General features: G+C 39.0%; 3 protein-coding genes across 4 annotated transcripts in view; 2 read left to right on the top strand and 1 right to left on the bottom strand.

The window, feature by feature from the left end:
- Window positions 1–27216, top strand: part of dhodh (dihydroorotate dehydrogenase) — a 73295-nt gene that overhangs the window by 13705 nt on the left and 32374 nt on the right. The gene's annotated exons all lie outside the window — the stretch shown is intronic.
- On the bottom strand, window positions 5505–18217 carry LOC130170989 (beta-2 adrenergic receptor-like). 2 transcript variants are annotated; one of them, XM_056378742.1, is made up of 4 exons: window positions 17930–18217; window positions 14028–14093; window positions 9123–9488; window positions 5505–9002 (listed from the first exon to the last, which is right to left on the bottom strand). In XM_056378742.1, exons 3-4 carry the CDS (start codon window positions 9403–9405, stop codon window positions 8107–8109), a joined length of 1179 nt encoding a protein of 392 aa, XP_056234717.1. In that variant the 5' UTR covers window positions 9406–9488; window positions 14028–14093; window positions 17930–18217; the 3' UTR covers window positions 5505–8106. The 2 variants fall into 2 exon arrangements, with proteins under 2 accessions (XP_056234717.1, XP_056234726.1); XM_056378751.1 differs by lacking the exon at window positions 14028–14093.
- Window positions 21779–26190, top strand: hp (haptoglobin). Its single transcript, XM_056378762.1, has 4 exons — window positions 21779–21850; window positions 22243–22331; window positions 24622–24905; window positions 25536–26190. Exons 1-4 carry the CDS (start codon window positions 21828–21830, stop codon window positions 26094–26096), a joined length of 957 nt encoding a protein of 318 aa, XP_056234737.1. The 5' UTR covers window positions 21779–21827; the 3' UTR covers window positions 26097–26190.

The following is a 27216-nucleotide window of genomic DNA, read 5'->3' as shown; positions in this document are numbered from 1 at the left end:
AGTGCATTACGTTCTGTGCAGCGTCGGTTGGAGTCTGTATCACTAAAGATAGAGGAAAAAAAGTTTTCCATATTAATCCTATAGCTGAGAAAACGTCTCTTTACAAATTAACAGCAGATTCAGTTAAAATGTTCTTACCCTTGCAGATAATATCCCTGAAATAATCTATTACAAATGTTATTTGTATTTGTGACTTAATAAGAAAAAACCAACATTCACATACTGCGATTTCACTGCTTGTATTTTTTAGTATTTCCTACAGTTGTTGGAGGTTTTACATAACTTCGACTTTTGATAAAGTAAGCAAACACCCACTCACTCTCAGCCATGCAGTAAAGCCATATGGGACTTCAGCTCTGATTAGCCCAAAACAGCGTGAAACACATAGGCTGAAAGGCATCAGAGATAACTGTCATTCAACCCTGAAAGTGGTTCCACTACATGCCTTTTACATGTTAACCCAACCCTATACATTTAACACACACGTGTATGTAGAAAACAAAGCCTAATGAACTCTATGTCAAAGATACAAAAAACATAAGAAATTGAGTGGCTGGTAAAGAATAGATTTTGAAATGCCACATATCACTTCTTGTCAGCGACACTGACAAGAAGTCAATAAAACTTTTATTGGTGTTTGAGACTGAATGTGATTTAAAGATATACAGAGGAAACTATTGATATATCATTTTATTGTAGTTTTTATTTATAATCATGCGACAGATTGATGATACATTTTTAAAGCCTTCAAGCTTTTTAAGTCGGTGTCGCACCTCTCGCTGGAAAACTGGTGATTTCCAGAGCAATAGCTGTTGTGTTATAATACCAGCCTCTCCTAACACAGTAAAACCCCTGTGATAAATATTACAGAGCCACCTCTGCCTGAGGACAGGCGGCAGTGACAGCACCACTCAAGCTAAGTGCAATAGTGAGTTTATTGAGGAGACTTTGGATGAACTGTGTAGGTGCGTGCGTGTATTTATAGTGGACAACGTCAGCAGAGACTCCAGATAGTTCTGACACCAGACCAACGGTCTGTACTTGACTGAGGCTCGGTGTGCCGGGCCGGTGGCATCACTGGGGCCACACTCTGATTATGGGTGAATAATCTAGCTGACATATCTGCGAGGTGTGGGACTGAGCAACATGGACAGAGGGTGATGGAGCTAGTGTTTCTGGACTATCAAAGGAGCTTCTGCTCTTTTCTAGAAGATAGAAACATCCAAATAGGTTCAAAGAGAGAGACCCCGCATGGGCAATCTATTACAAACTTTTAAATCATACCAGCTTCACACATTGCTGATTTTGCCTGCACTCCACACATAGCACATCGTCAGTAAAATGAGGCTGACTTATATATAATACTCATGTGTCAGAAAAAGCAGAAAGATAAACACTACACTTTGCAGAAGTTTGGAAAGCAAATTACAGTTAAGAGGCGGCAAGCTATCACTTCATGTCAAGGAGTGATTACACCTCTGGTGTATGAGTGAATACCTGAACTATAACCTCGCTATGCAATTTTTCAATTCACACTTGTTTTGTTTAGTCTGTATATCTCATGAGCTCACTGTACTATACTGTCAGAAAACACAGTTTCACAAACAAGTGTTTATCTTTTCATTATTCCTCAGCAAACCTCAGCAAACCCATAGCTGTAAAACAAAGTGCACATATTATATATCCCGTTAGTCAGCCTGTTTTCTCCCACTTGGCTTGAATTGTCAGAGAAAGAAATACATTTTCTGCAGTCGATCAGGGATGGGATAAAGAGGATAAAGAGATAAATTGTTCAGTATCATCTTGGAGATTGTTTGGACTCTTGTGAACCTGGAGTGGACATGGCTTGTTGTTGCCCCTGTGGAGGAAACACAGCATCACTCGCAAACCCACCCCTCCCTGTCACCCCTCTCAGCCATCTCTGCCTTTGCCCTTTCCTCTGTCGAGCCAAAAACAGACACCAGCCACAGGTGGTCTCTGTGCTTTATTGGTTCTGACACACATCTCTTGCCTTAAGAGCTTAGAGAGACAATTAAAAATTCATTAGGACAATGAAACGCGAGAGGATAAAAAAGAAATAGGACAGACAACAATACATAACCTTGCTGAGGCTCCAAAGTGCTCTGACCTATCGTCTACAATGTCTCTTGCTGGTGGCATTATTGTGCATGTGTGTCCGTGTGGTTGTGTTGTGGTGTAGCTATAGAGATACAGAGTCTGTCTAGAAAAAACAAGGCTGCCCTGCGATTACCCTAACAAGACTAGGTCAAAATCGAGTACATGGCTGGACCGCGTACGGTCAATGCGTGGAATTGTTGTGGAACCACTGTAAGCACTGTAAATCACCAAACGCATAAGTTAAAGAAAGCAGCTGTGCTGTGATCTCGGATATATAATATTTACTTGTAAAATTATCACTCAGAGAGAAAGTTAGAGACGACCAAATATCTTTCTTATTTTGTCTGTCACAAAGCGCACAGCCTCCATCTGGGTAACAAACTGCTGCTTTGCCGAGTAGACATAGAGAGCGGTTTGTTTAAATGAAAACTGTACAGGATCAGCTGTAAACTCCCTCTAATGACATAATAGAAAATATTCACACCAAATCAATTTGAAAGAGCAACAGCCAATTGGAGAAGTCCATTACTAGGCCCACCTGTGTTGAAACTTCATTACCTACTCAACTCTATCACTCAGTCATGGATTATCACGGATGCAGTGTGGGTCCGTGGCTATATGTCTATCGTTTTTTCCAACCCAGTTTAGATGAAACCGCGCACACTCCCATCTGACGAAAACCTCGACTGAAGTCCTGTTCCTAATCCTAACCAATATGAAAGTGGGCTTGGTTTCATCTAAACAGAGCTGGAAAAAAATACAAGTGGCCAGTCAAGCCAAAAATCACATAAGGGGCATTTATTCATGCAGCACTTTGTTGTTTTGATCCACAGCCACTTCTCCATTTGACTATTGCCAATTCATTTTTAGTTTTTGCTATACAAAAACTCCTCAGGACTTAGGATGAGCAATGTGACTCAAACACACTATCCCCACACATTTGACCACATTTAAATGATTCTGACTAACAAATAACCATCATCCCTGTTTTTTGTTTACTTGCAAATGAGTCTTTTCTGGCTGTCTATAGCTCATGTATAAGGGACTGAATTTGTATTTTCCTTCTTGAAACCTTCCCGTACTACAAAACACCTTTGATCAGACTCCCACAAACATTTTCAGTCACAAGCGGTTACACATGACATTACATTCTCCCCAATTTTACACACATTGTTACGACACAGTCATCACCACACCAAAGGGCTGAGGAAAGCCTTCTTTTTTGAATTACATTCAATATGAGAAGTGGCTTTCTAATGCCTCTGAAGTGGCTGTGTGATTGGTTAACGGTGTTGGAGTCCTATGATTTATCCCCACAAATTTACAAAGTAGCACTGTCATAATATCCATGGAAAAGTCATCCTTACATCTTACTTTAAACCTTCTTACATAAACGCTAAATGTTTCTTCTTCTCCAATCTCTCAATTGTAGCCTGTTGTGTAAACTGTTCTGCTGTCTGAGGTTTTGAAAATCAAGATTTTAGAGTGTGCAAACAATGTTATTGTGATATTTTTGTCTTGAAACCAGACACACCAGGTCCCGTGCAGTAAGCGTATCTGATTCTAACAACAGCCTGGTTTTCAGTTTATCATTTTTGATCCCTAAATCCCAGTGTACACAGGCTAGTGAGTCTCGAGCTACTTCCTCAGTTCAATGCAAGCAGCATGTCCAGCATATCTTGTAGAAATTACATCCAAACACTGCTGGTTTGTTTTGCTATATTTGTTCAGCAAGCAACACAGTTACTGCACAGATTATGTTAAAAATGCCGTGTGTAGTTTTTGACCACTAGTAGCGCTATGTAGCAATGTTTTTACAAGTGGGTCCCCATTTGTTTGTATTGTGCACAAGCACACACATGTCAGAGCACCTGGGCAGCAGGATCCTGCCTTTGGTTTTAAATTGTGACATGATGCAAATTAGTGATTTATAAACACAAGATCTAGGGAAGAGTGTTGCAAAGTCTGACATAAGATGTGCAATTGCCTTTGATTTGGGCCCAGAGAGAGGTAAATCCAACAGGCAATGTTTATAGGACCTGATACTGACCCACTAGTCATATAGTGTAGTTATATAGTAATATGTCTCTGAACTTGATCATTCAGAAGTGATTCAATTCGATGAAGAGCCAATTTTAAGATATAAAAACTGGCGCAGTATAGGAAATTGGTGGCGTGTTCGACAGATGGATGATGCCTGAGGTGGATTCAGATGGCGTGTAAACAAACAGTTAACTTTCCAATTGTTTGGTATTGTGTCATTTATATTCAGAAATGGTATTTAGACACCAGCAGTAGCCAACAACACAGTGAATCAACTTTGCAAACACAACAGTAGCTGCTTCATCAGCTTTGTAATTTTATTGGCTGGCTTTGTTTGACTAATGCAGCTTCAAACACGCCAGACAGTGACAAAATATATTAAAAAAAAAAACAACAGTAACTACAAAGGGACTTTGATGATTTGACACAAACCACCAGACATGCATGGGCTCAGTTTACAATAAGATATATCTGGGAAAGTTGCCACCGCCCTGCAGCAAATTTCCAGGTTATGTGAGTCGATCTACTACCACAGTATCTGCGTATAAAAGCCTCTAGACGGTGAACAATGCTGTCAGCCAGTATCCTCCAAAGATCCAATACCAGACACAAAGAGTACGTTTCATAGGACTGTTAATGTAAGGATATAATGTACTGGTTCATGATATTGCCAGTACAAATCAGGCTGTTCAGATATGTAGTGAATATGCAATAATAAGTGACACATAAGATCTCTCTCTCTCTCTCTCTCTCTCTCACTCACTCTCACTCTCACTCTCACTCTCTCTCTCTCTCCTCCTCTGCTCTCTTTCTCATGGCTCTCATTCTTGGACTCAGTCACATGAGCAGGCAAGTGTCGGATCATTTATTTCATGGTGGGACTGGAGGTGGAGTACGCTTTTACCACATCGCTGCTGACATTAGCCGTCAGCCTCTCACCCCTTCCATCTCGCTCTCGCTAACAGAGTAGTTGTAAAATAGGAACTCTTCCCTTATCTCTACACACACACACACACACACACAGACTCCTCAATTACAATTTGGGTCACTAGGTCTCAAGATCCTCTCTTCTGTGTCTTTAGGCCTTAGCTGTGTTCTGTTTTAGATGTTTCAGTGCAGAGATGAGACAGCACACTGAACCTCACTCTGCTTTCTTACCTGCACACTACTAAAATATCCCCTCATGCTGGGTATCCAGTGGTGTTACTGTAGCTCCTCCTCCTCCACATTACATAATCCCAGTGGGATGAAGCCAATAATACGCCAGAGTAAATGGAGAAACGCTGAAGTGGTGTTCCCGTGGCTTGTGCAACTGCTGAGGCTGTGAATATTACAGCAGTGAGCTGAGTGCATTACAGTCACAGTGAACCCAATTAAACTCACAAATGAAATGTTCCCAAACACATTTATTATTACCAAATCTGATGCAGTCACCATTGATTAATTATGCACAAATGATACAACTCTGTACAGTGATTCAATATCAGCACAATAATAATCATTTTTCTTACACAGAACCAACGATGATTAGGATGCTGTAGATTTCAAACTTTTCCACTATTGTGACAGTTTTTGGTGGAAAATGCCAAACGGCTGTAAGTTTGTACATGAAAGATATTCATTCATTCAGTGAAGTTCATACACGACATGTTAACATTTGTTAGATTCGTTTTCTTTTTGTTGACCATTAAATTCCCTGATGTTTGTTATTGGATCAACTTGCAGTGTATCACAGCACCCTTGATATTAAAAAAATTCTTCCATGAACATGCACTGGATTGTCGATCAGTTGGCTTCAAAGGAATAATTGGACATTTGGGGAAATACACTTATTTACATTGTTGCTGAGTGGTGGATGAGAAGATAGTAGTCATGTTTGTATGGCAAATATGAAGCTACAGCCAGTGTAAAAATAACAGTTTGTGGTATTATGTAAGTTATATGAAGTTATGACTTCCAGGAAGTCACTGCATTACACTTTTGGTTCAGTAGGGATTCAATAAATGACATTAGCAAGTTTTATATTTACAGTTAGGTGTATTTCTCTAATCTTTGGACAGAGCCAGTTAGCTGTTTTCCCTTGATTCCAGTCTTAATTGTTAAGCTGTGCTAATTGTCACACGGCTGGGGCTCCATATTTAATGGACAGATATGACAGTGGTATCAATCTTCTCATCTAACTCGCGGCAAGAGAGCAAATAAGCACCATTTCCAAATGTCAAACTATTCCTTTAATGGGCACTTCATGGTAAACAGGACAAAATGTTTTTGTCTTTTAGTGTCACATCGATTGAGCTATAGGAATAATGTTTTTATATTCACAAAATAAATCTGGAAACAATTTAGAGTAATTAAATGCAAAAAAAACAAAAAACAATCTATTATTCATTTTCCCTTTTTTTGTTGATGTGGTGGCTGAATTATTACAATATCAAAAGCCTGTTAATTACAACAAAATTCAATGCAATGCAAAACATTTTTTTTTATCATGAATGAAAATATAGCCATTTAATGATGTGAAATGCTCCTCATCCCCATTCATATGTATATTATTATATAGTCAAATTGTACGATACAGAATTCCAAACAATACACAAGACTTATAGCTGACACACTGATGAGATCATTTTATGTTACAAATACATTATACCCTGAAAAGATAAGCCAGCACAGTATGAGGGTCTGCTATAATCTTAATGCTTTTTTGTACTGAATCTCTGTGTTTGGCATCCCATTCATTTAATCTGTACAGATTTAATAAATATTCAGATCATTCTCTTGAATTCACATTTGCTCAGAAAAAAATGACCAGTATTATAAAATGCCAAAAATAAAACTTGTACAAAATTAACATTGTCTGACAAATGGCAGAATGCAAATGGCTCACCTAACTGATAAAGTGCATTTCTGATACTTGAGGCAGATTATTATCTCAAAAGATTGAAATTAGACACACAATCAAATCTATGGTATGAACTCTTTCCTGTTTCCTTTAACTGAAACATTTGTAATCCACATTATTCCAAAGAGGAGGCAGTAGCAAGATTTCTAAACACACAAATAACACCCCTTGTAAATTAATAAGATGAAAAACCCACTACTGGCATAAAGACATGAACTGTGTGGTCTTTGTGGTTGTCAGTGCACCTCCTGCAGACACAGTAAGTTTGATCCTGAAGTTATCGAAGGGCTCACAAAAGCCCTCTCATCTGTAAAGCTTCAGGAAAGAGGTTTGATGTTAGATGAAGTCGAGGCAATGAGACGAGAGGAGAGGATGCGGATTGTTGCGGCAGTAGAGTAGCTACAAAGTTTATGCAGTTTATTCAAATAATGGCCCTTTCCCTCAAGACCTACAGTACGTGTTTTTGGTCCAATCATGAAAGCTGTTTCATCATGCAATGCATAGATATAGGTCTGCTTGTCCAAATATAAATGTGGATGGAGGTCAGATATTTTTCTCCGTAACAAAGAATTGCAATCCTTTTGTTTTTAAATGACCTAATTTTGTTAATTTCACATGGAGTTTACATTTGAAATAGTAATAGAAATAGTTTGACAGATTGGGACATAAGCTGATTCCATTTTCTTGTGAAGAGGTTGATGAAAGGATTGAAACCATTCTCACAAATATAAAGTAAATATTAAACTTGAACCAGGAAAAGGTTAGCTTAGCATAGGACGAAGAATGGTAACTGCTTGAAGGTGCATTACCTTCACCATGCTAGCTGTTTCCCCTTGTTTACAGTCCTTACACCAAGCTAAGCAAACCAGCTGCTGACTCCAGCTTCATGTTTACTGCACAAATGCGAGAATGGCATCTATCTCCTTGGCAACAAAGTGAACGAGCATGTTCCTCAAAATTTGAAACTATTCCTTTAAAGTTAATTTACTGAGGTGCAGCCACAAACCATAAGCTTGTTGCTACTGTATGAATGAATGTATCCCTCAAGTCTTTTCGCCGTGTGGGGGGGACCGGTCTCGCTGAAAGAGCAGGGTCACACCCTTCCTGAAGCGGTGGTCCCTGACACTGTAGATGATAACATTACAGCAGCTGTTTCCTGTCAGGATCCAGAAGGCAAAAAAGGAAAAGTTACACCAGGTGTATCCCACCACGTTCCCGAGCACAAACACTGCGATGGGAGAGAAGGACGCTGTGAAGGCAAATGTTAGAATGCCAATTGTCTTGGCAGCTTTAATGTCTGAAAAGGAGGGTCTGTGAGGGCACCCTCCCCCTCCTCCTCCCCCTCCATCACTAAGACTCCCCTCTGAGAGGAGTTTGCGTTTTCGGGAGTACCTTCGAATGCTAGTGAAAGACACAATATTAACTGCTAACGTGCCACCGAGCAGTGTGAAGTCAAATGTCGGGATTAACAGCAAAATGTTGGCATCAGGCGGCAGCTGGCTTCCAAACAATAGTGGGGTGTAGTTACACATACGACTGCACTCATTGTACTCCAAAGTGAAGTTACTGCTGAAGATGAGAGGCGCAAGAGCCAGCAGGAAGCTGGCAGCCCAAGAGAGCAGGATGAGGAGCAGCGTTCGTCTCCGGGTCACCAGGGCATCCTTGTGAAGTGGCCTTAGGATGGCCACACTTCGCTCCAAGGTCATGAGGAAGATTGTGCTGATGGAGACAAAAGTGCATCCAGCGAACACTGGACCAATCAGCATGCAGGGCTGCCAAGGGCTCACTAGTCCGCCGAGGGAGGAGGTGGAGGCCGGGGAAGTAGAGCTACCCTGGTACCAACTGGGAGGAGCGGTCGTCACCATCAGAGAGATTTCAGTGTAGACAGAGAAAGGGACCACGAGGACACCAACCATCATGTCTGCTATGGCCAGAGACACTGCCAGAGAGAGAGTGAGACAACAACAAGAAGAGAACTCAGGATGCACATTCAGACTGTTGTCCTGTTGAAACACTGAAGTAAAAAAGTTTCAGTGGTGAAATGGTTCACAACATTTACCTTTCAAGTATCCCTGCGGTGTTCTCGATTGCCTCGTTTGCACAAAGACAGTGAGTGTGACCACATTTCCAACCACGATGGCAAATGCCAGGCTGACCATGAACACCACAGCCAAGGTGCGATTTAGAAACCCACAGCAACAGAGGGTACAGAGGGGGGCTAGAGATTGACTTGACCCGAGTCCTGCCTGAGCAGCTGCAGTAAGGTTAAACGGACAGTCTGTGGTCGCCAGCAGGACTGCTGTACTCCCAGGGACGCTGACGTTGGGAAGCAGAGCAGTCATGGCCCAGGATAGACTGGTCTATGCTCGTGACGTGCTGGTGGTAGGGCTGCTCAGGAGACCATGTCCTGGGCTGAGAAACTGTCCTGTTGAAAAATACAAATGAACACGTTTAAATCATCCGTACAAATGAGAGAAATGTGGCGAACAGTATGTCTAACTTGCTTATCTAATACGGCCGGTCATGCTATTCTTTTTTTAAAAAAACAAATCAACTTGTATCATCAACCCTGTCAGTAAAGCATTGCTCCCAACTGTGTGACACACAGACAAAAGAATGGCCACTCTGATGACACAGTGGTCTTTACACTGCATCCATCAAACACCTGAGCCACTAACTTTGCTTTTATGAGGTCCTCCAAAATCCAATTCCACCATAGAGTTACAAAAACATGTCATGGACATAAGCAGGCAAAACTGTAGATGGACATACTTGACATACAAAAGAAAATGCATGATCTCGGTGTGTTGCATCGTTCTTACTTATGGCGAGTTCATCCTACATTTAGGTGTAACAGAAGGTTTTCAGTACTAAAAGAGACAAACCATTTGCATAATCAACCTTTACCATTATATTATCAATCCACTGAAAGGTGAAAATTCGCAAAATACTGTTCTGTCACAGATAATCACATAATGGGAGTTGATAACACTTGACAATTTGGGCCCTCTAAATAGCTTTTAGCTTTGGCTTTTAGCTAGAAACTCAAGTTTCCCTTCCAGCTATATTTATTCATTTGGAGAGAGTAGTGTGTAAAGAGCCACATATATTAATCTGTACCACCTGCATAACAGTGATTTTTAGTTTATAATTTCTGAAAGCCACCAATAACAGGCCACAATTAAGAATATATGACTCTTTGCATATTTTACTCTATACACCTACCTGCTGTTTAAAATATATTTGTGGATTTCATGGCTGTACATGGATCATTTTTTGAAAAATACCATTTATTGTTTTACCATAATATTGTGTCAAACATCAAACCAAGCACTTAATTCAACAATGGCTTGGAGGATGTGGAAGAAAAAAAAGAAAAACAAGCATATGCACAGGTAGTCCTTTATTTCCAACCAAAGTGGTGGCCCAGTACAGACAGTGATTTTTTTTTTTTTTAAACCTGTGTGTTCTGGTTACATGTTTTTTTTTTTTGTGCCCTAACACTGTTGGAAGCACCTCGATGCTGTCAGTACCCATGCAGAAACTCTAAGTTCAGTACCAAATGTCTCTCTCAGCTGACAACTAAATACACGGGTCCTTCAATCATTTATGCTGTTCACTGGACTGGAGAGCAGGAAGGTACACACATCTAAGAAAACAAAGGGTAACAGGAATGGACATATTCAGACCAGAGCAAAACCAAACTAAATCCCACGTTCTCACCACGGCTTTGAGCACAGAAACATAGTCAACGAAACATCGGAGCTGTGAGACTGGAGATCCTTTAACTGTAATCAGCAGTGAGTTTGCCTCAGAATAATGAGAAGCAGATAAAAAAACACTTGTGCTTGTGCCGTCAGTGACCTGCATATTGTTCAGGGTTTAATTAAGAGATTGCATACTGAAGACCCACAAAGCATCGTCTGCCCTCACAGCTTGTTCACATAGGATTGATTACTTTGAATTTGAATATCAATCTTCCATCCACATATTAAATTAATTATTTTTAATCATCTGTAGAAAAAGCCAGTTCAAATTCTTTAATAATAAACATTTATAAAATGGTAAGCTATAATACAAATTTACAAATCTTTATCATATTTAAATGCAGTGTCAAAAGTATAGATAATGAAATGGTTACATAAAGCAAAAATCCATATTTTTAATCAAATGTCATTATCTAGTACCTATAAAAATTATTCAATTCCCACAGAACTTTTCATGATTTATTGTTTGAACCAGCATTGAATCAAAGTACATTTGTTTACTTTTTGACACTGATCAACTTGTAATTTTCTGCTCTCAGCAGATGAGTTTGTGGACCTAATAACCCAAAATATGAGGCTCAGCTATGGCTTGCCTTGATGCATGCAGTTAACCTTTATCATTAAGATGCACTGTTTATCTCATTCAATTTCAGTCAATATCAATAATTTCCAAATCTGGACTTGCTTGTAATATTACCAGTCCTACCACTAGGTGTTTGTACCGGCAAGTATGAGTAGCCATATGTAATATTGTGCGTATGTGTCTGATCCTCCACTTCTTGCTGATAATGCTGTAATGTCTCTTTTGCGGTGTATGTAGTTGCTTGTAATGAGTTCAAATCAGTAATTTACATGCTGCCACACATTGTTGTTCGACATCACTGGTGCATCCCTCCTCATGAATATGTAGAAAGAGACTTGAGTCAATGTCCCTCGTTGGCCACGACCAGTAAAGTAGTTTTATTGTGTTAACCTGTAAAAAAAATACTGTGTCTTAACACAACCAAGCCGCACAACCAAAATTTTGTCAGAGGAAAGGCTTTTGTAGAAGAGGTAAGCGCTAGGGTTGCCTCCTTCTATGTGCTTGGCTTGATGTATGACACAATATTACAGTAAATATGTAGCATTTTATTCTGAAATACGAGACAATGTCATATTATACGGACACTTGTAAGTGCACTAAATCAAACTAGTTGGAAGTTTAGCTTTGGTGACATTGAAGTCGTGACCATGGTGTAGTTTGTTTATAGCCAAACATTAGCTGTTTACTGCTAGCGATTGTATCTAGGCTTCAAAAATCATGAAGTGGTGTTCATTATCCTGCTGAACAAAACGTGTAAGTATCATAAACTTTTGTTTGTCGCAGATCTTCTTTTCCACAATAATCCAAAAGCTAATGGAAAAATCCTAATGACTTTTTGTCAAGGGAACCAGGGTGATGCTAACTTCAGGGTTGGCCTAGAAAAAATACCTCATCCCTACATCACTCTATTGTCAGTGAACTTTTTCCTCACTTGTTCAGTATCTATATTTTTGCGACATGCCATATATATATATAAATGAACATTTCCTCATTGTGTTAATGGGAAACATATTCCGGTTGCCATCAACTTTCTTTCAAAAATGTATTTGCTGGTGCACATTTTTGTAATTAAATCAAAACAGGGTTCTCCATGTCTAGTCATCCAGAGTCACAGTTTGTGTAGTTTCTAAATCTTGTAGTACCATTTTCTTCCACTTCCCATAGGACCACTCTGACCACTACTCCTACATCAAGCTTACTCCCACTCATCAGTTTATGGTCTTAAATTTAGCACACAGCACGGATCTCAGTTGGCCATGTTTCTAGATCAGGTGAGAAAACGTCTCGGGCAGAGAGGCTGTTGAATGACTGTCTGATTGGTACTATTGTTTGAAGCCTCTATACTGGTCTGTACTGTTCTACAGTGGCTTGTTATTTACTCATCATACTAGCTTTCAGAGAGGACAGCGTGAAATTATGTGAGTCTGTGCATTTTTTTTTTTTACAACAGGCAGCGACATCTGTGTACAGAAGCTTATGTTGCTCAAGCATGCTTAAGTACAGGCACAGCCGAGGCTCCCAAGGAATTAACCCTTGTGTTCTGTTGAAACTTTCTGTATTTCTTCATTGTTTGGGGTCCTACAGACTCCACCGCTGTATGTGTAAAAGTAATAATGATAATGATTGCAAAATGTATTATTTTTTCCTTTTAAATACTGTTTTCCTTTCTTTCTGACCTTACAAAGAAAGAAACAAACCTCAATACACATGCCTGTACGGTGACAGTACTTATATTTGAGGTATCTTAAGCTGCTAAATGCTCCACTATGCTAATTATCAGCTAGTCACTAACTCTGTCTGTCTGTTGTTGGTGCTGAGCAGGTGGCGTACAGTGGGTTTTTAGAGCTGAAAATGAAAAATAACATTAAGGGAGCTTTGATTCAGGTGATAATCCTTTGCAGGTTAATCACCTTTCACACTGTCAAATCTTTCAAGTAGCTCTAGCTGCCTAACTTTAACCATACATTAACCATGATTAATTTGCCATGCACATTTATTGTATTGTGGGAGTCACTCATTTAACATTTTAATATTCAGATATACGTTAAACAAATGTAATCCTGGGTTTTGCTGAATCATTTTCTATAACGAGTCAACATCAGATTGTGAGAAAATCGGTCTGCATTTGTGCTTCTCACTGCACCTCACAACTCACTTCACATCTATGACACAAATATGCAGCTGCAGCAACAATGATAACATTCTGTCAAAGTGATCAAGGCCGAGATTCACAACAGAGTCTTTGTCAATATTACGAAAGAATCTTGTGAATACCTGAAATACTGAGTGGGAGGGAAAGGGGAGATTTTTCGACACCAAACATGGTTTCTGCTTTGACTCAGCTTCTTTTTTTATGAGTGGATTATATTTTTCATTGAATCATTCAGCCAGATAGATGATGAAGATAATTCAAATGTGCAATTAAATTGGGTTATCAAAAGAAAAATCATAAAATGTTTTACATAACATATAATTTTACACATTTACAACTCCACAGGATGGCAAAATGGATGGTATTTTTAGAACTATGTGATGGCACTGGTGGTAAAACAAAAGAAAAATTATTTTTGGGAGGATAGAGGACGAACCTCATTAAGGGGCTTTTTGACTTTACCTTGAGTGAAGATGACAGGCGGAAGTCTTCCCTGTGGCAAGACCTCAGGCGTAGTGAGACAAGCAGCTGACAGCAAAGATAGTGCACACACACACACACACACACACACACACACACACACACACACACACACACACAGTTCTACTGTTAAGGAGATACAATCCCAACATCTTCACAATCGGTACAAATTAAGAGATCTACTTGTGTTCTGAGTGAGGGGAGAATGAAATACCAAGCAGGTCAACATGTCCTGCATCTGTGTGTTGATCATCTCTTGAACAACAAAAGAAGGCAGACGGCTGAATGATTGTTCATTATTCTGTGTGTGTTGGCTCTTGTGAACTGTTTTCCCATTTTCATCACAATATGAAATCTGAAAATAACATGAAAAAAATAGTCCTCATGTTTTCAGATTATATAAAAACGGAGACAATGTGTACTGTTGCTATGTAAACAGTTAATTAGTTGTGGGCTACAACTTCAACCCTATTTTTTGTTGGTTTTTTTTAAGCATATTTATTTACATGCATACATCGACACCATTAAAAGTATGATGAATAAGTTATTAGCAATTCCTGTTTGCAGTGTACCCATGGATGTACAGAAAACTATTACTGTAAAAATGTGACGTTTCTCAGGCAAGTTCTGGAGTTACAAGGAGCTTGTCTCACAGTCACATGACTGGATTCTCATTGGCTAACAACACTAGCCTTTAACTGAATTCAAACAGCAGCAACAGATTTAGCAGCTGTGTAATTGTAAGCAAGTGTGGGGGAAAAAAAAAATCAAGGTGATTTATTAAATGTTTATGGGGCTGAATATGAAACTACCGTTAAATAAAACAACACTAAGACTGAATACCTGAATACTTCAACATCATATTCAATGCATGAATACCACTTGTTTTGAATAAGTCAATACTGTGGCCTGATGGCGGTACTATAGGAAATGTCAGACGATCATCGAAGTCATTACAATTCATCCTCTAGCACTCTTGAATATTGATTTCACAGCAATCCATCCAATAGTTGTCAAGATATTTCATTCTGAACCACAAATGTCAACCTCGTGGTGGAGCCAGAGCAAAAGTCAGGGGATCCCCAAAGTATCTATCATCTAGGGACTGTGGATATTTGTGTGAAATTGAATGGTGATCCATCCTGTAGCAGTCAAGATATTTCTTTCTGAAGTGGTGGACCAACGGATTGAACAGACCTAACACTTCAATCCTTGGAGCCATGTAGTTTTTGCCCATTATTTTAGCCATGATTAACTGTATTTTGACAACATGTGCCCAATCGAGGCCCCTTTAATAATGCTGACAGTTTGTTGTTCTCTGGAGACCATTGTGCTAGAATAGCTGCGTTTAGGTTCAGGTTGTTGTACACGCATGCGGTGAATTTTCTTTGACAGGGCCACGTCCCTGAGTGACAGGTCAGGCATATGTAGGAAGACTGTGGGGGCTTGGTCAGGGCTCTCAGGCCAGGTCGCCTGATCCACAGAAGGGTCATGTGAAGTAATAATGGACAGGCTGGCTCAGAGCCGCCTGGGGCCGACTGCCACAGCACATGAGGAGAAAGACGACTTTCTCTTCACATCTTGGCCTGTCATTCTGTCTGTGTTTGTTTCCCTTGTGGTTGTCAGACAAGTGCACAAGCAACACATTCATACACACACTAGCACAGATACAAACACATAACCAGTGTTACTTTCTTGTTATTGTTGTTGTATCTTTCCCTGTATTAGTGTTTCGCTCATAGCTGTGAATTTTTTTGTTTTCATTTTCCTTTCAAGTTTTCCCTGGCTGCATTTATTCTTGCTATGCGACCCAACAATCATTTTACTCTAGTTTTTCAATTGATTGTAATTTTAGCACAGAATAGCAATAGAATAAAAATCATTAAGCCGATGATTCCATTTAAAATTGCTCCCACTTCAAGACATATGAATACTGTAAAGGCAAATATTTTCAATATTTCAAAATTTAGGCTAATTCTAAGTTGTTGTGTATATACAGTATAGGTTGTATGCAAGTGGTACCAAGGAAACGCTTACTGGGTAGATATAAATACAAGTGAAGAAGTATAGTAAAACAAGGGAGTAACAACTTTGCGTTTAGAACCTAGAACTGAATTTCTCTGCAACTACTTTTGAAATTACCGAGTACCTATTGAATAAACAGGGTGCCAGCAGACAGAGCAAAAAAATATTAACATAAACTTTAATATACCATGTACCTTCACCATAATTACAGTTCAAAGGGGTTGAACAAGGGACCAGTCTCTTTTACAGCCCGCATACTCATTAACTTCACTGTATTTACAGAGAAAAGGGGATGAACAATGGAACATTATTTAACAGGCCAATATTTAAAAACACAAACATAAAGCTATAAACTCCTTTATAGTTATAGATATAAAGGCACACTCTTCTCCCCGGGCTTATCCTAATGTTTTGTTCCCCAGGAGCCACAATACTATGTTTTTTTTTTTTTTTTTTAGTCTTACGTTTCAATTTCCCAAAGTTATTTTTGTGAATGTATCATAATTCTAATATAAACTGTTTAATTTCAGTATCAAGTCTGATACGCCATTGTTCCCGCCCTGACATCCAGTAATATTACTGCTGCAGCCTACAGTGTAATTATTAAAGAGTTACTCAGTAATTAAAAAAGTACTTGCAGTGTAAATTATCGAACACAAAATGGTGAAACCCTTATTTCCTACAATTATGTCTTCTTCTGTTGTACTCACATTTAGGGACCCAGTGAGTATTGTAAATTAGTGTTGAATCAATCGCTGGCACTTAATGTGTGGGGGAGTGTGTATATGTTTATGCATTTGTGTGTATGTGTACGTGCCGTCTCCAATGACTCCCAGTCTAAATTACACGCTGCTAATGGACGTCACACCCACCACACTTTCAGTCAACAGCTGCTTCACGCCTGAGTGATCAGACACCAAGGAGGGATACACTTCACTGTTTCCTTCTTTTGTGATTTTTGAATTGGAAATAGGAGTTTTGAAGATCCATCAGAGGGTGAAATTTCTGTTAATCGAAAGGATCTCCTCATCTGATCTTAGTTTAACAAGAAACAGTTTCACCAAACTGTGATTTCAAACCCCTTGGGTCAAAACAGTTAATATGCACAGAGGATAAAACATTGTTAGGAACTATTTCATTGTTGCTCTTTGTTTAGGAACACGTTCAATTTTCTCGAATAGTTGCCCACTGAATAGTCTTTCTTGCTATCAAAATGCGTAACAATAATAACTGCAACAACTGCAGTGAAGACTGCAATTCAAATTCAACAGCACTGAGTGTGTCAGTGTCCATGTGTGTGCAGGAATGAGATAGTCAGTGTTTGTGTGCATCAAAATTATTTTAAAATGATTTAGTATTTACAGAGTTATTACAAATAATATTTTCCTATTAAATTCCATTGATGGTAGATCATTTTTCTCTTGGGAAAGAATTGCTCGTTATGAATCACTTAATTTAAATATTTTATTCATTATAATCATTGTAATTAAATTTCTTTAGCATGACTGGAAAAATGAGTTAGTCAGCTTAAACCAATAATATAGAAACCATCTACTCCAGAGATGAATAGCGCTTGTCATTTTTTAATATGTCACTAATTACATATAAATATAATTGAAGAGCACTAAGAGTTAAGCACTCTAAACAAACCAATTATACATATGCCGATGAATTTGTGAATGCATTCTCACACATTTTCAATCACCGCTCAAACAGAAGTTTAGCAATAACAAACCACAAATGTAAAAATGTTTCAGCTCCTTACTGTGGTATTTATTATGGAAAGCAGCTGCCATAAAATAACACACATACTTTACATTCACAAAAACAAAAAAAAAAATCAAATGGGATGATCTTACCAGCATTTCCACTGTCATGGACCATAGAGCACTTGTGCATGCAGAGGTTGATAACAGGAACACAATCCAGTATTAAAGCTCTGATTTAGTGGAAGTAAAATCCGGTTAGAAATCGTCCAGTGAAGAAGAAAGTGGAGCTGTAGTCCTCTCATCATTCTTTCTCCTGAGAAGCACACATTAAGCACAAAGCCTCTCACTCTCTCCAGCTCTCTGTCCCTGTGATTCAGCCTCTCCCCTCTCCCTCCTCTGCTTCTCCCTCGTTCTGTGGAGGGCTCCCCCTCCCCTCCCCTCCCCTCCCCTCCCCTCTCCTCCCCTCGCCCTCTGCACGGCTTGCAGTCCTTAGCACATGCACACGCTCTTCCCCTAGAGCCTCAAGGTAAAGTCCACAGCAGCACTTTACTGTCCTCTCCCATCCTTTCCTCCCACCTTCGCCTTTTGACGTGTCTCTCCCATCCCTGCTCATCATCTCCTTTGTTCCTTACCTCCCAAACATCTCTCATGCTTTGTTCCCTCACAGCTTCCAACATTGTTGAAGTCTTTAGTATTTGTTTTTTTTCTTTGCCGTACATCGCCGCTCACTTCTCACACTGACAGCGTTCTCATTCATGTGCCTATGTTGTAACAGAGAGACGCAATGAAAGAGACAGATGGAGATAGAGCTGTGGAGATATACTAGGCTACATTGTACTAATGAGAGGTGACTCTACTACAGTACGAGAGGGCATGAAATGCATCCATCCTCTCTTAGGCATTTGTTTAGTTTTGCCCCTGATGGCCTTGGCCCATGTGCACGGTTTTGATCATGTCTGGCACCTGGGTCATGTCCCATCCTCTTTGTTTCCCCCAGGGAGCAGAGACAATGGCACTCAAGTGAGACCCCTACCCTCAGATTTAATTGGAAACACCGGACAACACGTTGCAGGACTCACTTATTTGCCCTTGCCTTGACACTGTCTTTGTATTCAAAAATCTCCCTGAGCCAGTGAAGTCATTCAGCCTCAAACACAGTGAAACTGAAATGGAGATCGAAGCTCATTCCCATATATAAATACTGAAGAAATGTTGATAGGATCTAGAGTTATGTAACCTAATCCTGTGAACCTAATAAATAAAAATTAGAAACATTCCATGTTATAGTGAGGGTCATATCATATGTTTGACTCTGCTTTCCAGCAATAGATAAGCTGAGTTCTGGTTGATTACATGTGGGGTCTCAGTAGCCAGATCAGATCAATATATCTATAGCCTGCTGCCAAGGGGGCATAAGCTCTGATAGAAGTCATGCTGTGAATAATACAACACAAAACAAGCAGCATTTAGCTGAATGATTTCTCTTGGACAGTGACAGTCGCTGTGCCATTTCTCATGTGAACAGTAAAAGTAGTGAACAGTATGTGGTTTGGTTATTGTATTGGATATTCCGCTTTGCTGAATTGCGTCTGTGCAGAGTTTGACAGTGGATGGCTGGTTCATCTGCTGAAGGTAAAGTTTTTCTGTGCTCATCTAAAAGTCAGTCCTGGTCCAAAAGGCGGGTTACACAAGTGTGATGTGGAAACACTGAAATTTGTACATTCAAATCAAAAATAATTGTATATTCATAGATTCTGACTTTTTCAATGAAGAAGGAAGCAGGTCACAGTCACAAGTCATTTTAGAATTTTTAACTGGTTAATTGAACTTTTTAATTGAAAAACCATATCAGTCACAAATTCTTATTCAAAGTTGAGTCTTTGAATATCCCTGGAGGGGATCTTTAAATTCTACTTTTAGAAATCTACAGCCCTGCTACTCTGTGAGGCTGCAGCTACACGCACAGCTTGTAGCTATTGGCCAACATGCTAACAAGCACACAACGACAACTCTATCTTGGTGATGTTTAGCAGGTATAATGTTTCCCATGTTCACGCTAGTGTATTAGTATGTTAACATTTGCTAATCAGCACTAAACACAAATACATCTCAGTTTTTCAGGACTGAGGGGGAACATGAGACATTGTTTTAGGATGAGTTAAAACTTTGACCTGCTGGTGGCTTCATATGAAAAGTGAGGTTCACTAAGGTCGAAAGAATTCATCCTCTGGGGAACATAAATGTCTGTGTAAGTTTTCATGGCAATCCATCCAATAGCTGTTCAATACGTGTGTGTAGTCTACCCCCCCCTCCCCCCCTGAAACAGTATTACTTTGACTCTGTATTTGTAGCTCAGTGGATTTAAAATAAACGGTGACAGTAAGGTCAAAGTGCTGACTGACCTGAAGAGATAACTTCCTAAATGAACAGCTTCTCTGTCAGATAAGAGTGCAGTTGCCTCAGGTCACTGAATACTGTAAAGTTTTAGTTCCACTACCACCATGAAATTACTTCATTTGAAATGAGTGTTTGGTTTTCTTGGATGTTCATATCCAGTTATGAAACTGATAACCCTCAGGAAATCATTTCTCAAGAGCCCATGTTAAATCCTCTTGCATAATTAAACTTTAAAGTCCAAGATAAGAATCTGAAATCTATGTAATCAGACTTGTTACATATGGGAACATGTTTTACTGATGCATGGAGTAGTCAGTAGTAGTATTCATGTACACACTGTTACAATATAAATACACACTCTTGTATTTTATTATATTTTTCTTTATATGTTTTTCTTGTTAATCTGTCTTGTTTAGTACTTTTATCAGTCACGTAGGCCACTTAGTCACTTTTGGACTTTGTTCATTTCATTTTAATCACTGGGAACTGTTTGAATGAGACCATGCTCACTTCTATTCTAAAATAATATACTACTGAAAACCAGTAGTGAAAATTTGTAAAGCTGGAATCATTCTTAATCAGATACAAAAATAGTTTTTATGGTTGTAGTTCCTTAATCCAAACACTGCAAATTGTGCATACCACTGTACATTGTGGCTGGACTTTGACTATTGATGTTAAATCGTTGCGTTTCACTTGAAGTATTTAGAAACAAAGCAAAAATATTATATATAAATATAACAATAAATTAAAGATCTTTTCATATTCACAAACCTATGTAACCTCTCTGGTAAATATCCAAAGCGGTAATGCTGGACTTTCCTCCCTGCAGCAAATATCTAACTTTCTGCTGTTAGCTGCCGCTGTTAACTGTTTACTGCCAAGAATTTGATGAAATGTTGTGTGTTTTTGTTCCCTGCGGAATGAGGCAATATGTGCCCTATTTTCTGTAATAACAAATAGAAAAGCACAGTGTGTTGCAATATCATTACTTTCTCATCCACAAGAGATAAAAATGTTAGAATCAGTCAGTATTGTTTACTTTCAGTAAATTATGATGCAAAACTATGCAAACAGTACACGCTGTTTGTGACTGTCTTACTTTTGCAAGCTCAAGATTCTTCTGCAAAATTACGAAACACCTGACTTGAAACAACACTAACTTGTGAATAGATATTTGAAATAATTTATTTATTTCAAGTAAATAAATTACAATCATTACCAACAATCAACACAGGATCCGCAACTGAGCTTAACAGTTAAAAAAATAGCAGAATAGAGCAGAACTCAACTCATATGAATTAAAACGTGAAGGATATTTATTTACACCACATGATCAAAATGTTGAAAACAGTGGCAAGAAATCTCTCAAATGTTTTGCTGTGCTGTGCGCTTTTACAGACTGAGCTGAATTTCCTGTATCATATAAGAAACCTGTGCTGCAGGTGCCACAAATTTTAATCACAGATAGATGTTCTTTTTCTTGAGTCCAGACTGTGGACAGTGAGATTTCGCAAACGATTTATCTCAGGTTCCAGGAAGCAACGTTTTTGTGCTGAGCAGGAACTTCCAGGACTCTGCAGATATAAATACTCCCAGCTCCAAAACGCATAACACATTCAAGAGCAGAGATTAAAAACCATCTCAGAGGATGAATGTTATCAACAAAATGGGGTAAGTTGAAATATTCTTTTGTCAGTCATTTTTAAATCTCTCTGAAGACACCTGAATATAAATCTCTCTTCTTTTTAACAAATGTTAGTAATGTTTAAAAAAATTCTTAGCCGAGCTTCATCATTACTTACAGCAAAAAGGTTACAATCTGTAAATCTGAGCATAATTTTATCGCAAAGGTCTGATCTATCTTTTTTAAAAAGCTCTCTAACTTGAATTTTCCAATAATTACTTTGTACTGTTGTGTAAGCTGTTGCAAATGAAGTGCTTAATTATCTACCTCTAGAATTAAAAAAACTTAATCCTTAAGTGCACCCAGTTTTATTCTCCATTGATGCAGAAGAACAGCGACATTTCATGTTTGTTCATTATGTGACTCTTGTTGTTTGAAGGTTTTCTCTGACTGTGCTCCTCCTGGCTGCATGGGGCTGTCTGGCAGAAGTGTCTTACAATGAAGAAAGAATGACACGCTCTGCATCAGGTAACACACACCCGCATAACACAACACAATCATGCCCATGACTGCTACAAATCAGCTGAAGTCATACCTCAGCATGTTTTGCCTTGAGTTAAATGCTAATGTCAGCATGCTAATATATTCATAATGACAGTGCCAACATGATGATGTTCAGCAGGTAAAATGCCTCCCATGTTCACCGTCTTATTTTATGAGTTAGCAAGCTGGCATTTGTGGGAATGTCAATAATTTTGCAGGTGTGTTGTCATAAAAAGTTCATTCATTTAACACCTTTCAAAAATAAAGTTACAAAATGTAGTTCAGTAAAAACATAAATTTAGGGGAAAAAAGGAAATAAACCCAAAACGTAAAAGATCAAACAAGATAAAAGGCCACAAGATGAAAATAAGATATTGAGTTTGGCTGCCTGAGATTATCAGTCTGGGAGTTCCACAGCTAAATTTAAAATGTGACTTGATGATGGATGGAAAATGAAAGATCACCAAGTTTTTTTTTTTTTTTTTTTTTTTTTTTTTTGCAAATGCACTGGAAGACATAAATGTGTGAACCAAATTTCATGGCAACCCATATACATTTTACTCAGTGCTAGAGGAAAAGTCAGGGCTCATCAAAGTCTCAAGGGCACATTGTGTGGGAACCATGAATGTCTGTACCAAATTTTGGCAATCCATCTGATAGTTGTCAAAATACTGTATTTTAGTCTGGACAAAAATAATGGATGGACAGATCTGTTAGTCCAGACCTGTAGACCAATACCCTGAGGTTAAATAGATTATTGTAACATTTACAAAAACACATCCATAAAAAACCCTAACAGAATTAAGCTGGGAAGGAATTTACAGACAGAATGTAACCCCACATTTGTCCTTACGAACGGCAGCCTTTTGCTTCAGGACACATTCAAGTGGGTCCAAGTAACCACAGCCTCGAGTTCTCTGATGTTTGCTGCTGTTTTACACTAATACCTCCTTGACAGCTGCTGTTCAGAAAGATAACTCCTGCATGAAATGACACAGGCTTTCCTGCAGGATCTGAAGTCTTGGGTACTACTGCTGATTTCAGATATTGTTCCTCCTTTGGCTCTGAAGCTGTAGTATCTGACAGAGACATTGCCTGCTTCCCTACTTCTTTTCAAACAGCCCCTAAGAAATAGCAATAAACCAAGTAAATGGAGTCCAGTGAGAGATGTCACTAAACTGACTGGAGGCATGTTGAAAAGAATTTGCTGATAAGAGAAGGCTATTTTCATTGAATGATGAGGAAAACATTAAATGTAACAGAGGTAATGGATCCATTTCCTGTTGCTATGCTGTCTCTGTAAAGCAACAAACTAATTCTGTCATTCCTTTAATTGCACTTGTAAGCCATTGTCTACTGTGCTGAATACACTGATTGAACAAAGCATAGCAAATCACTTTTGATAAATATATAAATAAGATAAATGATCATGAACAGTTGGTTTATTACAGTGCAGAACGGCGCCATCCCTGTTCTTAGGATGTTGCCACCACTTTGAAGAAAAGATCACTTGAAGTAGTTTTCATGATTATATCAGCCACACAAAAGACACATGGATCAAAGCTTTACAATGAATAAATTAGTGGCCACTGTTTCTAGAGGGAACCCTCAGAGCATGAAAGCATCGCATTCAGTCGACAAAGCTCCATTTGACAGACGATCTCCGGAGGGATAGACAATACGCTTCGATGGCTGCGGTGCATTAACTACATTGTGAAAACCTGGTGTCAAGGAAATCATGTTTTTATAAAATATGTTAAGGTTCTACAAGAGGGAAACCGTGGATGAACAGAAATGCTGTCAACAGTCTTGAACTCATGCACAGATAAAGTATATTGAGCACATTTGAAAGGAAATATTAGGTAAGCTTTATTTATTCAGGAGGTCTCATTAAGTTCAAGAGAGATTTGTGAACACATTACATATGTACCAGAGGAAAACAAGATGATCCACTCGCATCAAACAGGCACAAGAGACTCACTTTAGTTAGATACACTAACTAAAACAATCACAAATAATATTTTAAAAGTCAAGCAAATAAACCTTTAAAAATAACTCTAAAATTTAAATTCAAGTTTGTGAAACAGGTATTGCAACACCAACTCATTGATATATAGAGTAGGGGCATTGATCCCTGTGGGAAACGCTTCCATTCACATCCATTCACAGGACTTCATTTGAAACCAAAAAAAAAAAAAAAAATACAAATACAAAAATACAAAAAATGAAGCAAGTATACAGATATAAATTAAAAATGTCCACATTCATTTCCCAGCCTCCAGTTTCCCATCACTCCGTTCCAGGCGAATGATTAGGGGGAAGCAGGCCCCTCATGTCCCCTGGCAGGCCATGGTGTATCTCTCTGACACTGTGGTGGACGGAGGCTATGCAGGTGGTGCTCTCATCTCTGACCGCTGGGTTTTGACGGCTGGAAGGAACGTTTTTGTCAGGAAGAGTCGGCAGGACATTCAGGGAAAGGCTCCCGTAATCCCAAAAGTGTACCTGGGAATCTTGCGACGGGACGAAGCTGATGCGACAAAAGAGGTCGAAGTGGAGAGGGTGAGCAAAAAAAATGTTAAGGTTAAAAACAAGCCTTTACTTTAGTATTTACCTTTACCTTTTCATCAGTGACTGTCATTCAGCTGCTTGTTGTTTAATATTACATAGTTTTATGGCTACACCAAGAATAAAGGTATCTTGTTCATCATTTATTCTAATTTTCATTTTCAATTTAATACAATTTGACATAGCTGAAAGGAAATATTGAGTGGCACCATCCAGAGAAAAAATACATGTATTTATAAAACAAGGGAATAATAAAAGAAAAACTTGATTTAAACCTTTAGTTTAAATGAGATGAATGACAATTACTCAAGACCTCTTACTGTGCAGGATATAAGAGAAAATAAACCTCTGCTACTCAAAATTCTGTTTATTTCATTTTATCAGACTTTTCAGTAATCCTTCCTAATGTCTTTTGAAATACTTTGATCTCTTGTGAAACCTAGGAAAGAAATTCACAGGCATGCATCTGTGACAAAGCTTTAAGATTGATTACACATTCAACAGAGTTAGACGAAAAGAAAATTATCTATAATAAAGCTTTTGAATGTGATACTAAGAAGGACAGTCTTAATTCAAATGGAAAGTCAGATTAAAGACTTTAACACTTGCCTTCCTCTCCTGCAGATTGTTCTCCATCCAGGCTTCCAGAACCATTCTGACTGGGACAACGACCTGGCTCTGATCCAGCTGAAGAAGCCCGTCGTTATGAGCGATAAAGTGACCCCCATCCCCCTTCCTGAGGCAGGTCAGGACCTGGCCGACGCCGTAGGCGGGTTAGGGGTCATCACGGGTTGGGGCTGGGGGATGTTCCTCTCCTCTGCTACGTCGCTCAAACACCTCACACTCGCACTGGCCGATCATTCTGCATGTAGAAGAGAATATGACGGAATGAGTTTAACACCAGATGTAGACGACAACATGTTCTGCACAGGACCTGCAAGGTATGAGGAAAATGTTTGTTTTGGTGATGCAGGAGGCGCTCTGGCTGTCACAGACGCCGCAACTGGAGACATTTACGCTGCAGGGATCCTTTCCTATGACAAATCCTGCAGCAGGTACCCGTACGGAGTCTATATGAAGCTTTCCTCATATTTGCCCTGGATCCACAGTGTCATCAGGGGAGACACAGAGAACTCGTTCTCTCTGCGCACTAACGCAATGTCTAAGATGTTCTTGCAGCCGTAGAGCTTCGGCCTCTGTTCTCTTGATTTTGCTGAGAAAATCATTGTATTGTATTGACTCAGTGAATTTTATTAAACGTTTTCAGTGTAACAAAGAACATGTTCTGTTGTGTTGTCATTGAGAGAAGTGGACAAAATCACACTTGCTGGATGAATTCTGGTAAATAAATCCAGTAGTTGCGGTGCTTGTTTGCCGTAACACACACAAATTGTCTTTACAAAGAAAAACAATGTCATCAGTTGTTTCAGCAAATAGCCAAAAACAACATATGTTTACATTTTGGTGCCTGTAGAAATTATGACATACGTCTTTCAAGAGTAACGGAGGAATTGTGATTTTGCTAGAGACCCAGCTCCTGTTTCCATTCTTTAACTGGAAACTTCACTTTCACTTCTTAACTGTTTCTGGCTTTTGTGGTGGTGTGGTGAGTGCAACACTATGAATGTCCTCCAGGAATGACTGAAAGTTAGTCTCGTATTGAAACCATTACTGTGTCTCACCTCTCTCTCTGACAGCCGGTGTGTGGCTGTTTGGAACAGCTATAAACAACTAATCCCTTTTTGCGCAAACAACAACGTTTAGTCTGCAGAAGTAAGAGATTGGGGTGTTTGGTTGGATGGGTCAACAAAATGTTGGACTCTAACACAGGAAACTGCAGTTGGCTTCTCATTATCTACTGACAGTCAGTGCTGTTTTCTCTGAACCATGACCATGATCATTCCCTAATCTAAATCCTACCAAACCATGTTTTTTCACCTAACCCTTCCGAAGTTGTTTTTGTACGTAAACCGAACCAAATCTTAACCATAGTTTTCTCAGATTAGAAAACTTTTTTTTTTTTTAATTATTATTATTTTTATTTTTGCAACAATTTCGGAGGGCACTGACAAAAGCTACTGTCGTGGCAACAGAGGCGTCAAATAGTAAAATGTGTCGCTCAGAACAAAAATAGATTTTGTCGTTGACTTTGAGGGACTTTGGAGGCAGTTAACTTTGAAAAGAAAACACGAGAGCTTCAAAGGTTGAGGTGACATTTCATCATGTGCCGTCATCGGCGTGAAAGCAAAGATGATGATGGAATAAAACTGAATGACATAACTCAGAATTTGTGCTTTCCAAGTGT

The sequence above is a fragment of the Seriola aureovittata genome, chromosome 1 (genome assembly GCF_021018895.1).
Source record: "Seriola aureovittata isolate HTS-2021-v1 ecotype China chromosome 1, ASM2101889v1, whole genome shotgun sequence".
In the NCBI taxonomy this organism is placed as follows: domain Eukaryota; kingdom Metazoa; phylum Chordata; class Actinopteri; order Carangiformes; family Carangidae; genus Seriola; species Seriola aureovittata.
Note: the sequence above shows the minus strand (reverse complement) of the source record. Positions and strands in the feature narration are given on the sequence as shown.